We start from the raw sequence: 14,031 nt of genomic DNA on the forward strand, positions 1-14,031 counted from the left end.
ATAGTTGAGAGGCATTCTACTTTTAAGCCAACTTCCTCTTCTTCCCCTGGAACTTCATAGTCTTCATTGTCCTCAATGGCAGACCGTCATCTTCGTTATGGGATTCGAGTGGGCCTCGATCGGGTCATTTACGTCGTCAGTAGACATATCTGTGAAGCCATCTCCTCCAAACAATTTAGCCAGCTGCAATGCCTTACCTACTACCGAGTAGTGAATTTTGTCCGGAAAGAATCCTTTAGTCTTTGACCACTTCTGGCCATAATTTCTTCCAGCAAGCATGGAGTGTTTCTTTCTTCATCTACGTTAATATTTACTTTGTATATGACATGTTTTTGTAAATAATGATATAAAGATAAACAGTAATTCATTGCCATATCATGGTTCACCCTTTGCTCCCTCAGTATTGCATAGATTTATAAATATATCATGTGTAAATCTATATCGCAGACATCTCTTTATTAGGTAGAGGTGGTGGTGGTGGTGGGGGGGGGGGTCAGTAGCTGTAGTGAACAACACCTCGTAGTAACGGGGGATTTTGAGGTGGGAGAAGTCTAATTGGAAAGGGATCTCTGGTAGTGGTATCACTCGCCCCAGTTTTAATACCGACATCCTTTAGGGGTGAGCGAGCTGGATATATTCCTAGCATTCTATGCAACTTTTTTCTCTGGTATATTTAGCAGTATTTATACCTTTGAAATGGTGCTTTAAGGAACATTTCACTGGGCGACATAGGTCCCTCGCCCAGAAATAGATTTTTCCTTCGTCAAAATCCCTTATCTGGGCTCATAAAAGATTACATTTTCAAAGATAATAAAAAGAATATGAAAAATTATAATAATGAATAAAATATACAGTACCACAGATTTCTGTATCTACTTTTGCGGGTTTTCAGCTATAATTATGAGGGGGCACTTGGAACATAACACAAGGGATAGCCGAGGGATCACTGTACTATACTATATTTGTTTGAATATATACTATTGATATTCCTAACTGATATCAAATTCCAGAAAGACCCGACGGAAACTTATCAAGATCTTCGAAGACCAATATCCTGACAAATTCATGAAGAATACAAATCAGTAAATAATAATGTTGTACTTACCTAGTGACACACTGCTTGGCTAAATTACGTAGATACGATGCAGGGAAGGCCGCAACAGCCACTAGAGGATCAATCAGGGGTTTGAGGAGACCCATTAATGACGCGCTAGCACTAGGACTGGCTATTTCCACAAATAGTTTGTGAATCCGGCCTACGCACAATGTAAGACTGCAATTGGTCATCTGGCTGTAATCATAGATGTGGACATTAATAATTGTGGGATAATCTTAATTAATATAAAGATGTAATATTTATGATAAAATTTTTATAATATCTTAAACACTCAAAAATTATTTTCTAATTATCATAACTAATATAATTCAGCATTATGAAGCTTCATCTGTGGTGGATAATGTGGAAGGGTGGGCTGTGGCACCCTAGCAGTACCAGCTGAACTCGGTTGAGTCCCTTGTTAGGCTGGGAGGAACGTAGAGAGTAGAGGTCCCCTTTTTTGTTTTGTTTCATTTGTTGATGTCGGCTACCCCCCAAAATTGGGGGAAGTGCCTTAGTATATGTATGTATAACTAATATAATTCAATAGATCTAAAATTAATATCTATAAGTAAGCAAGTATTCACAGAAAAGAAAATAATTCTATTTATATACGAAAGATTTACCTTGTCTACTACCTACAAAGCTTCAATTCTAAATTGGATGAATGTCTATCTTAGGATCCATCAAAAGGTTAATGAAAACTTATAAACAATGCTCCTAGTGCACCATGGCCCATAAAAGCATCGAGATTGGTCACCGCACTTTAAGGCAGAGCTCGACATGAAGCCTTCAGGTCACTCACTCACGTAGGTTCACTCAAATCCTAAGTGGTCATTTGTCATTCAATCTCATCCTTAGCACACTCAGGGTAAACTTAATCCATCCATACATATACCAAGGCACTTCCCCCAATTTTGGGGGGTAGCTGACATCAACAATGAAACAAAACAAAAAAGGGGACCTCTACTCTCTACGTTCCTCCCAGCCTAACAAGGGACTCAACCGAGTTCGGCTGGTACTGCTAGGATGCCACAGCCCACCCTCCCACATTATCCACCACAGATGAAGCTTCATAATGCTGAATCCCCTACAGCTGCTACCTCCGCAGTCATCTAAAGCATCGGAGGAAGCAGCAGGGCCTACTGGAACTGCGTCACAATTGCTCGCCATTCATTCCTATTTCTAGCACGCTCTCTTGCCTCTCTCACATCTATCCTCCTATCACGGTAAACTTAATGACAAGAATTATTTAGCAGCTAAAGGTCCATGTAGATATTACAGAGGAAAATGGAATTGCATGAAAGAAAAAAACTCCAATTTCATACATAGCAACTAGACAAATTATGAAGATCTAGAGAAGTAATTGCTCTATTAAGCATTCTCACCCATACTAAATGGGCAAGAATAGGGGCAACTGTGCTTGGATTGGTATTTAAGAGGTAAAATGAGGCCTACTAACACTAGCATGGTGATGGGTGATGCCCCATCCATTAGTGACTTGTTTCGTTACTATAAAAAAGTCATACTTCACACAGCTCTCCAATTATTATTATATAGCATGCTCAGGCTGTGCTTCCCTATGACTACAAATAAACAATATTCGGGAACTATAATGCCAACAAATACCAACCATTTACAGCACTTTAAAACATTATCTAACCTATGTGATCTCATTTACATGGACACTAATGCTTGAAATATTCTCCAAAACAATGACAATAGTCACTTAACCCTTTTACCCCCAAAGGTCGTACTGGTACGTTTCACAAAACTCATCCCTTTACCCCCATGGACGTACTGGTACGTCTTTGCAAATAAAAGCTATAAATTTTTTATTTTTTTATTTTTGATAATTTTTTGAGAAAATTCAGGCCTTTTTCCAAGAGAGTGAGACCAACCTGACCTCTCTATGACAAAAATTAAGGCTGTTAGAGCAATTTAAAAAAAATATACTGCAAAATGTGCTGGGGAAAAAATAACCCCCTGGGGGTTAAGGGTTGGAAATTTCCAAATAGCCTGGGGGTAAAAGGGTTAATTTCCAGAATACAAGGATGAATATATAAACATAAGTTACAATGGTTAACAAGCTATTGTTCACAAGAGCTCATACCTTGTCATAGAATGATTGATAGTATCCATTAATGGCTGAAGGAGATCTTTTGTCACATGAAGAGCTGTTAGGGTAGCTGATCTCTCGGCCAATTGAGAAACGACAACCATTACCACTCTCAAGATTTCAGGTTTGAGACCCTGTTCCATCATTAATGCTGAGATCTGCAAGAAATTAATTTTTTAAAAACATAAAATCACAAATTTTTAAGTAATTTGTATTTTTCCTAACATACTTACCTAGAACTACCTTCTTAGGAGTTACTGGTTAACTTTACCTAACCGACCAGCTTTTTGTATAGTTTAACCCCCTCTTCCCGTTTTCTACGGGGTCTTAACATGTGCTGTAACATAGTGCTATTTCATTTACCACAGGGTTATGATGGCCGATGCGGTAACGTCCCTGACTGGTGAACGCCAGACTGGGGTTTGAGTCCCGCTCAAACTCGTTAGTTCCTTCGATCGCTACAACCTCACCATCCTTGTGACCTAAGGATGGGGGGTTTGGGGGAGCCTATAGGTCTATTTGCCGAGTCATCAGTAGCCATTGCCTGGCCCACCTTGGTCCTAGCTTCGGTGGAGAGGGGGCTTGGGCACTGATCATATGTGTATATGGTCAGTCTCTAGGGCCTCTGCCATTCATGAGCGGCCTTTAAATGTTCCTAAACAAACCTTTTCTTCGGGAAAAAAAAGGGTAACATTCAACAACAGGAAAGCATCCTACACATGAGCCGTAAGACCCAATAGGTTTCAGATCAAAACCCAGAATCACTTTTTGTGCTCTAATGTAGGGAATGAAAACCCATTAAATACAAGTTCTGGGTCTGCATAAAAATAAGCGACCTTCCTAATCACACATAAAAACTTTATTTCTTTATTTGCAAACATACAATTTCAAACAACAATCTAGGTGTGAAGGATAAGACTTGGCAAATCTCCATACTGCTAAAATGATATACAGTACTTTAGTCTATATACATATTGCTTTCAAAGAGCACATAGCATCTACAGAAAAAGTGATTCTATAAATAACAGGCCCCATAAATTAAGCAAATAATAAAATAAATTGGAAGATTACACTATGAAGATATCATGAGGAGAATGAAATGAAAGTGATGAGTATTCTACTTGCCTATAGTCCATTTCTTTTAGCGAGGCAGATTTGTACCGACTCGCAACGGTGCCCTTTTAGCTCGGAAAAGTTTCCTGATCGCTGATTGGTTATAATTATCTTGTCCAACCAATCAGCGATCAGGAAACTTTTCCGAGCTATAAGGGCACCGCTGCGAGTCGGTGCAAATATGCCTCGCTAAAAGAAATTGACTATAGTATCCTTCCAAATTATAAGCATTTGCTATGTTGCTATGACAAACTTTTAGCATTGTTTACCTCACCACTGGGAATCACAAAAACATAATCATTATATTCCAGGGTTATTCACTTACCACTGGTGGGTCCCTTCCTTCAAAACCAAAAGAGCTCCTACCCACACACATACATAGCCTACATGTATCAAATGCACACACACATGCACATGAACAAGACTGGCTAACATAATACGTTATATTCTCATCTGTCTATTTTTCTGGACAAATCTTATGCTTTTGGGCTATTGATTATCATCTCTGACACTTTATGATTCTTTCAGCATAATCATAATATAAATATTCTAAATATATAAACAAGCATTTGAGGTGGGAGAAGTCTAATTGGAAAGGGATCTCTGGTAGTGGTATCACTCGCCCCAGTTTTAATACCGACACCCTTTAGGAGTGAGCGAGCTGGATATATTCCTGGCATTCCAAGCAACTTTTTTCTCTGGTATATTTAGCAGTATTTATATCTTTGAAATGGTGCTTTATAGAGCATTTCACTGGGCAACACAGGTCCCTCACCCAGAAATAGATTTTTCCTTTGTCAAAATCCCTTATTTATGAATAAAAAAGTATATAACGAAAGCATTTAAGTTATTTCTCAGAAAATCAGAGAAAATGGTGGAATTATGTGGAATACCCTGTACCAAAATAAATACCTGTAGATTTCCCTGGAATTTTTTAGAAAAAAATAAACATACAGGTTCCTGGGTTAGAAAAGGGTTGCCTATGGGATCCCAAGTGCTTGCGTAAATATAAAAAAAAGAACTTTTTAGCAACAAAACAAATTGTTTTTATTATGAAATACAATAATCTGAATTTCCAAAATTCCCAGCCAGACGTCATCAGTCGTGTTACTTAACCCTTTTACCCCCAGGCTCTTTGGAAATTTCCAACCCTTAACCCCCAAGGGGTTATTTTTTCCCCAGCACATTTTGCAGCATATTTTCTTTAAATTGCTCTAACAGCCTTAATTTTTGTCAGAGAGAGGTCAGGTTGGTCTCATTCTCTTGGAAAATGCCTGAATTTTCTCAAAAAAATATCAAAAATATGAAAAAAAATATTTTTTATAGCATTTTTTTGCAAGGACGTACCAGTACGTCCATGGGGGTAAAGGGATGGGTTTTGTGAAACGTACCAGTACGTCCTTTGGGGGTAAAAGGGTTAAGAAGGACTGAGATGACATAAGGAAATGGCCTAGTATACATATTGTAATAAACTTGTGAATAAATGATGAAATGGTTGCACACGCGCAGGAATACATTACAGTTCTACACTTAGTGCCCTGATACATACCTGCGGACCGACTGTTGAATAAAACTCATCTATATTCGGGTACTTGGCATGGGATATGAGCCCAGCCACAGCTTCACAATGTTTCCAGTCTTTTCCATCACAGACAATAAGACCAGCACCAATAACAGCTGCAACACCGTTTGGTTGCATCATATACCTTCGCACAATAAACGAACCACATACTTTCTGTAGCCAGCCGCCATTCTGCAAATTACAAATTCCTTTTTTTTCATTTTCATAAAAACAAATGAACACATAACAATTTGAAACAGGAAAGAATATTTCTCAAGTTAAATAGTTAAAAGCATTAAAATGGACTCTTTGTTTACCTTCCTGTAGTAACTAACACATCAACATTATTGCCATTATTATTTTTAAATCTATATTTATTACCATTGTTGCTGACAGACTCAATAAACTCTCCTGAAATTGATACCCCAAGTGGTTTTTACAAATACATACATATACCAAGGAACTTCCCCCAATTTTGGGGGGTACCCGACATCAACAAATGAAACAAAACAAAAAGGGGACCTCTACTCTCTACGTTCCTCCCAGCCTGACAAGGGACTCAACCCAGTTCAGCTGGTACTGCTAGGGTGCCACAGCCCACCCTCCCACATTATCCACCACAGATGAAGCTTCATAATGCTGAATCCCCTACTGCTGCTACCTCCGCGGTCATCTAAGGCATCGGAGGCAGCAGCAGGGCCTACCGGAACTGCGTCACAATCGCTCGCCATTCATTCCTATTTCTAGCACACTCTCTTGCCTCTCTCACATCTATCCTCCTATAACCCAGAGCTTTCTTCACTCCATCCATCCACCCAAACCTTGGCCTTCCTCTTGTACTTCTCCCATCAACTCTTGTATTCAACACCTTCTTTAGCAGAGAGCCATTTTCCATTCTTTCAACATGGCCAAACCACCTCAACACATTCATATCCACTCTAGCTGCTAACTCATTTCTTACACAACCTAAATTTGCAAAATCAAATGTATGATAAAAAAGTCCTCCTACTCTACTATATTTGTATTCACAAAAGTAATAGTAAGATGTATAAACCCTTTCCTTTCTAGAAATAATCCTTTAAATTTAAGAAGCAACTGATAAAGCATTTACATTACTACAGATATCTCTGTATTCACATATAAATACCTAAAAACAATTCAAATATTTATGGTCTAAATCCTAATTCAGATGGGAAAGACACGTGAACTGGCCGACATCAATATAGGATTTTTCCAAGAGCTCAAATTACAGATAAGAAGAGAAATCTAAGGTTCCATGAATATAGGGTATTCATATTTGTATGGAATAAATACTGAAAATCAAATGTCTAAAGAAAAACTATATTAACCCTTTTACCCCCAGACTATTTGGAACTTTCTAACCCTTAACCCCCAAGCGTCTTTTTTTTTAAGCACATTTGTCAATATATATTTTTTAAATTGCTCTAACAGCCTTAATTTTTATCATAGAGATGTCAGGTTGGTCTCATTCTTTTGGAAAATGCCTGAAGTTTCTCATAAAGCTATCAAAAATATGCAAAAAAAAAAATGTAAATAGCAGTTTTTAGCAAGGACGTACCAGTACGTCCATGGGGGTAAAGGGATGAGTTTTGTGAAACGTACCAGTACGTCCATTGGGGGTAAAAGGGTTAAAGGATCATAATCACTAACACAACGAGGTGAAAAACTGTTTAAACTTTGTATTGTGGGATGTAATAATGAAAAAAGAGAGTGGCGAGTAAGACAATGAGGACAATTAAATTATTATTCCTGAACTGCCAACTGCTCTCAAAGTCACTAGTAGTAAAAACCTAACCATCTGAAGGTTTAAAAATGCCTAGCACCTCATGATGTCTGCCAAAAAGTGAATTGGCAAGTCTCCTTATTGTGTAAAGATGTAGGGACTTTTGTGTAAATGGCTGACACTAGATATGCTCTAGAATACCAAGTCCAAGAAGAAGATAAAATTGAAAAATATTTACCTTTGCAATTCCTTTTAGCAACAGTAAATGCTGGAGCGTCTGATTAGCATCCATTGCAGACAGTAACTTTTCTAACCGCTCTCTGAAATATGCCGTGTCTTCTGGGTGGTCCTTCACCTTTCCCGGAGCAAAACAAAGCTCTAACAATACAGTTATCATTTCAGGAAACAGAGAACCTCTCAGTGAACTGCCAAGTGAAGGATTCTGAAATAGGTTTTCATTAATAGAAAATGATAATTACGTACAAGATACAATATGAAAAAATTACTGGTATCGATAAAATGATAAGGAAGCCTTTATAATGTATGCTAAGGTATACCGTACCTCTTTATACTTTACAGGACACTATCAACAGATATTCAGAGTACATCAGTAAATAGATTAAATTCAAAATCTAGCCTTATAGGAGCAAATATTTTTGCCTCAGAAGTCAGGTTAAATTATCTTCAATTAATCAACGAAGACTCAACACATAAGTCATTACGCTACTTTCTACTATCTGTAACAGTAATAATTAATTATAATTAAAAAAATCTAAACTAATTTCATAATTATTTTTGTAAACACTATCAATTATCTTCAAATGTGTCAGCTCCTCTTCCAGTCATACTCCAGGAGAGAAATCCAACTTAAGTCATTTGCACCCTGGATTTTAAAGACTGGAATGGCCATAAAAGAAAGAAAAAGAGATAAAAAAATTTTTAAAGCTGTCTGACCATCAAGTACGCAACAATTTGCAGGACCTTTAAAAAATATGAAGACCATGTAGAGTCTTTCAACTCTATTAATCATAGATCGAGTCAGAAATGTCTGTTTAGATTCAACCCCAGGTACATTTTTTTTTTGTTGCTAGGGCAAATCTGTCTTGCCTAGACGATGATTAAGCCCTAGTACTAACACAGGTAACCTGAAATGTGTCTGAAGTTTTTTGGAGGGGGACACAATAACTTATTCACTAAGGTACCTCTCAGTACCAGCTGAGCTCGGTTGAGTCCCTTGTTAGGCTGGAGGAACGTAGAGAGTAGAGGTCCCCTTTTTGTTTTTGTTTCATTTGTTGATGTCGGCTACCCCCCAAAATTGGGGGAAGTACCTTGGTATGTGTATGTATGTACTAACACAGGTAACCTGAAATGTGTCTGAAGTGTTTTGGAGGGGGACATAATGATAACTTATTCACTAAGGTACCTCTCAACAGCCAGACTGAATGCAGTAGAGAATGATTCACAGGGAAAAACCCATGGGTAGAGAAGTCTAAAATTCCCTCTACAGAAGACTTTGGAGTGTGGTTTTTGTGGAATCTCTTTAGCAAAAACATAAGCCACTAATCTAGGCTCTAAATACAATGTACCTCACTCATCAACTGGGACAAAAATTACTGATCCTTATAGGAAAGCCGAAGAAGAAAGAAGCCTTTCTCAAAATGAGACATGAATGAACTACATGCCCATCCAATTAAATGCTGACAAGTATGCTTTGGGATAGTCAATAAAAAATATGGCATTAAAGTCACATATATAGCACTAGTAAACAATAACCTAAGAATGCATGCTGTACATAAAGGAATAAATTCAAATCAACCAAAATCACAAAGTTGAAGAAATTAACATTAATTAAAAAGAAAGACAATACTAAAAACACAGAGACCTAACAGTACATGGTTATTGTGGTGTTAAGCAAAAGCCATGCAATATCAAGACAAAGGTAAAATTACATCAGAGAGAAATGAAATTCCCCAGTCTAACAAGCGGAAGAAAATAATAAACTAAATATACAATCCCAGAAAGGAACAAAATTGTTACTGTCAAAATAACGGCAAAGAGAAAAAGAGAATTCAATGACTACTCATAGTAACCTGCTTTGTTAACTCACAAAAACTGTGCTAGACAAATCCCTCCTTGCCTGTTGACATACTGTACAGTGAACCCTCGTTTATCGCGGTAGATAGGTTCCAGACCCGGCTGCGATAGGTGAAAATCCGCGAAGTAGTAACACCATATTTACCTATTTATTTAACATGTATATTCAGACTTTTAAAACCTTCCCTTGTTCGTAGTACTGTTAACAAACTACCCTTTAATGTACAGAACACTTAATGCATGTACTATAGTACCCTAAACTAAAACAGGCACACATATTAAAGGAGATTTTATATCATGCGTTTCCTAAACACGCCAAAAAGCACGATAAAAAATGGCAACCAATGTTTTGTTTACGTTTCTCTGATCATAATGAAGAAACAAACGCATTTACTGTACACATCTGTGTATAGGTTAGTTTTTGCATCGATTATATTGATTATTCAGTACAGTATGTTAATTTTGTTATTACCAATATGTATATATATATATATGGGTTATGAAAAAAATCCGCGAAGTGGTGAATCCGCGATGGTCGAACCGCGAAGTAGCGAGGGTTCACTGTATAACTGCCAGGGTGTCTCTTACCAGCACTACTGAGAAGCCTATTAAATAGTGTTTGAAAGCTTGCAGTACAAGGCACACAGCACGTATTTCTAACATTGAAAAGCAGGTATTTTTCCTCTGTGAACCACACAATTCTAGTGCTTAATTTCTCTGGTGCGTACCCTCACCCTCTTGGATACGTCTGCAAACAGGAGAATCTCAGAAGGTGGGGACAAAAAGTGGAACTCTCCGAGTGAGGTTTTAATCATTCTGGCACAAGGGAAGATTGTCCCTTACCTTTTCCTCCACTGGAACAAGATGGGAAAGTAGATAGCTGGCTGCTGACCATTGATGCCTAAGACACCATTGAGGCGATCGCTTGCGAAGAAACACAAATGGAATTACTTTCTCCAGGAAAGATGTCCCACAGCTGAGACTGGAGTTCTCGCTTGAACTGGAACAAGAGCACCACCTCTAAGACCCTGCTGATGCAATTGTCTGGAATGACTGTCACTGCTACAGTGACTATTCCAAATTTATCACGAACCCCAGATAGCAACAAGAGAATAAGTGGTTTCAATCCTGAAGCACTGGTCTCTTAAAAAATAAAGCAGAGGTGCTTTCTGTAAAAGTAATGATGGGGTATTTGAGAATAAAGTTCCTCAAGTCAACCAAAAGCAAGTAACAGTTCCCAGCCAACTACTCCACCAGAAAGAATCGACTGTAGAATCTCCGGAGGACTGTCAGAAATGACTTCAAGCGTATTCTCCTCTTCCATCACTTTCAACTCTACAGCTAAGGCCAGAGCTACTGGTGAATTTGGAAGGAAAACTAAGGAATGCCATCGAGTGCAAGTGAGGGGAGGGCAAAAGGTATCCATGCCAAAGGACTTCTACCACCCACTGCCTTATTCCATGTTTCTGCCACCATGTCCAATATTATGACAGGCTTCTGTACTCTAGGCACCTGAAGGAGACTAGCCACTGGTTTTCTGACTTGTGAGTTAAGGAGGTCACTGCCTTAACACCAAACAGAAATAAATTGCTGTGCTTTGAAAATGTCTTGAGTAGTGGCCAAATAGGTGACTATAATGGACCACTGGACAATACAGGAAGCCAACTTGGGGCTGGCCATGGATGGACTTCTTGGTAGCAGTCAAGAGCTGAGAAGATTGTGCTCTCAGTCTTAGAGTTTCTCCATAGGTGAAACACCTGTCAACACAGAAACTGAGATCAATGGAAAGTAGAAACATACTCGTACACTTACGCACATATTATCTCCTCCTTGGAGAGAGTGAGGGAGGCAGGATCTTATTCAACCGGCTAAAATGCAGAAAATTTTCAGGCCCGGAGGTCTGGAAATTCACTTTGTCCTAGGCCTTGTGAGCAAGTTCCAACCATGGCAATCAAGGGAGGTCTTTGAACATTAAGGGGTGTGAAAACAGTGATCAATAACCATTAAACCCAAGTATTCGCAGTTTTGCGGTAAGCAATCTCGCGGCCTTATGATTTCAAACCGACCACGTTCCTTTGCACCTGGCACTCTTTGTACCATTTCCCTCTCCATACAACACAACACCCCATCTCTCATTCACTCAGCCTCAGTCTTGCATCATCTCTCCTTGCGTGTGCATCTCCCGCTTCGGTCCTTTTCACGCAGAATCCCGTTGTGATGTAAAAACCTGTACATATCCAGTGTGCTTATAATAATCTTAGTATAAAATACGATACATAAAATACGCTAAACCATGCGCCAAACAATAGATGGCTCAAAAAGTTGCATCACACTTCAGACTCACTGCGTAGAACTTTGTACGTACAGTAGATGATTAATGCTCTTTCACTGATACTTTTTCTTTTGATTTTTATTATTAGTGTATTCATTGTGTAGTACAGTAATATTATTGTTCTATTAACTACTGTACAACACTATACAAAATACCGTACTTTACAGTAGTAACGTAGAACACTGTACAGGCTACATGTACGGTGAGTATCAACAGCGTGAATCAATCTGCCGAAAACAGAGAACACTTACGAGTGTTACCTCAGTTAACCCTTTTACCCCCAGGCTCTTTGGAAATTTCCAACCCTTAACCCCCAAGGGATTATTTTTTTCCCAGCACATCTTGCAGTATATTTTTTTTTAAATTGCTCTAACAGCCTTAATTTTTGTCATAGAGAGGTCAGGTTGGTCTCATTCTCTTGGAAAATGCCTGAATTTTTTCAAAAAATTATCAAAAATATGAAAAAAAAAATTTTATTGCAAGGACGTACCGGTACGTCCATGGGGGTAAATGGATGGGTTTTGTGAAACGTACCAGTACGTCCTTTGGGGGTAAAAGGGTTAATTAACCTGTACCTGTACACTAGTGATAGTACTGTACATATATTACAGTAACATACACTACAGTATCATCGAGTGTTATATTTGATAGCAACGAGTGTTTTGTTGTCACAGTGAATTATTTACCTTAAGTATGGCGATAACTTGTTATTATGTGTACCATAGTCTTACTGTGTACTGTACTCACTGAAATATGTTAAACCATAGATACAATATTTATACTGTGATAGAAAACCAAGTAAAATGACAAATTCGGAGATAATTTGTATTTTTCCTAACCATACAAACCTTAGCTATTAACATGGGGTGCTACATCGAAAGTAATACCCCATGTAAATAGCATGGTTTGTATTTCGGTTACGGAACAAACCATTTTAGTCAGTACAATACACAGTTGGTTACTTAAAGTGTTATTTGGCCATGTGTAGGCATCAGGCAGTAAGTTGTTAGTTAGGAGTTAACCCAGCCTAAGGAAGAAAGTATTTGCGGATTCTCGCTTTTCACAGGTGTCTTTGTTACCTAACTCTTGCGAATAAGGAGGGCTGACAGTATGGTCACGCTGTAAAAAACTATACATGAGGTCTAAAAGAGGCTTGTATATTGTATGAACACACTATGATGTACCATATTAGGTGAAAAATTTACAAGAAAACAATTATAACTATGAATTCAAAAGAACATAAGCAATGTGAAAAAAGTTTAAAAGTACTGTACTAAAGTCTATTTTGAACTCTACCTCATAAAAATCCAAAATTATTTTCATTAGAGAAGCTAGAAAAATATGACGACAACTTGGCGTGATGGTCACAAGATTCGGCCCAAACACAAATTTTCTCCGAGCTACCATCACTTTTATGTACTGAGATGCCTCAAGACTTAAGCATCCCAGCACAATTGTGTAATTCACAAGTCGTAAAGCATCCTCAACAATCTGGAAAATAAATTGTATTAGTACATATATTCAGTATGTCACATGAAACTTTTGACATAATTTCAATACAGTACTGTATTCTTTAACAAAGTACAGTAGGGACTTATACGTACAAAGGTTTAAGTATGCAGTATGCATGTTATACAAAGGTTTAAGTTCACTACTGTAGTAGATTTATGACACAAAAAACTAAAAAGATCTGAATTCAAAGGACGGTCAGAATTATGAAAAATCTTGAGTAATGCACAAAGGGCTAACTGACCAATGGTGTCACACACATTAACCCTTTTACCCCCAAAGGACGTACTGGTACGTTTCACAAAAGCCATCCCTTTACCCCCATGGACGTACCGGTACGTCCTTGCAAAAAATGCTATAAACAAAATTTTTCATATTCTTTTTAATTTTTTGAGAAAATTCAGGCATTTTCCAAGAGAATGAGACCAACCTGACCTCTCTATGACAAAAATTAAGGCTGTTA

General features: G+C 38.1%; 1 protein-coding gene across 3 annotated transcripts in view; it reads right to left on the minus strand.

The window, feature by feature from the left end:
- Tango6 (transport and golgi organization 6) overlaps positions 1–14,031 on the minus strand; it is an 83,547-nt gene that overhangs the window by 13,233 nt on the left and 56,283 nt on the right. For all 3 annotated transcript variants that reach the window (XM_068355574.1, XM_068355566.1, XM_068355578.1), the window contains exons 4-8: positions 13,356–13,550; positions 7,872–8,075; positions 5,878–6,081; positions 3,210–3,373; positions 1,106–1,291 (exon numbers count right to left, since the gene is read on the minus strand). In XM_068355574.1, the coding sequence (XP_068211675.1) occupies positions 1,106–1,291; positions 3,210–3,373; positions 5,878–6,081; positions 7,872–8,075; positions 13,356–13,550 (953 nt within the window). The remainder of the gene's footprint in view (positions 1–1,105; positions 1,292–3,209; positions 3,374–5,877; positions 6,082–7,871; positions 8,076–13,355; positions 13,551–14,031) is intronic.

This window comes from Palaemon carinicauda, chromosome 2, assembly GCF_036898095.1.
Source record: "Palaemon carinicauda isolate YSFRI2023 chromosome 2, ASM3689809v2, whole genome shotgun sequence".
NCBI classification, from domain to species: Eukaryota; Metazoa; Arthropoda; class Malacostraca; order Decapoda; family Palaemonidae; genus Palaemon; species Palaemon carinicauda.